General features: G+C 71.3%; 1 protein-coding gene across 1 annotated transcript in view; it reads left to right on the forward strand.

Annotated features, from left to right (window-relative positions):
• Positions 1-88: 88 nt before the first annotated feature.
• The window catches only part of WSCD2 (WSC domain containing 2), a gene marked incomplete at both ends in the record, with an annotated part of 5,102 nt that continues 4,915 nt past the window's right edge, over positions 89-275 (forward strand). The window contains one exon of the mRNA XM_008947892.1: positions 89-271. Coding sequence (XP_008946140.1) covers positions 89-271 — 183 coding nt within the window. The remainder of the gene's footprint in view (positions 272-275) is intronic.

Below are 275 nucleotides of genomic sequence, written 5' to 3' on the forward strand. Positions count from 1 at the left end.
CCCCGCAACCCCCCTTATCCCCTCTAGAGCCAGGGCTGTGCCCGGGGGGGCGTGCTGAGCACCCCCCATCACCCTCTCCTCCCCCCAGGGGGTACCTCTACGCAGGGCTGGAGTTCGGCGCCGAGTGCTACTGCGGGCACAAGATCCAGGCGGCCAACGCCAGCGAGGCCGAGTGCAGCATGGGGTGCAAGGGGGAGAGGGGCAGGACCTGTGGGGGTGCCAACCGCCTCGCCATCTACCGCCTGGAGCTCGCCCAGGAGGCTGCCCGAAGGGGG

This window comes from Merops nubicus, unplaced genomic scaffold, assembly GCF_000691845.1.
Source record: "Merops nubicus isolate BGI_N331 unplaced genomic scaffold, ASM69184v1 scaffold37680, whole genome shotgun sequence".
Lineage (NCBI taxonomy): Eukaryota > Metazoa > Chordata > Aves > Coraciiformes > Meropidae > Merops > Merops nubicus.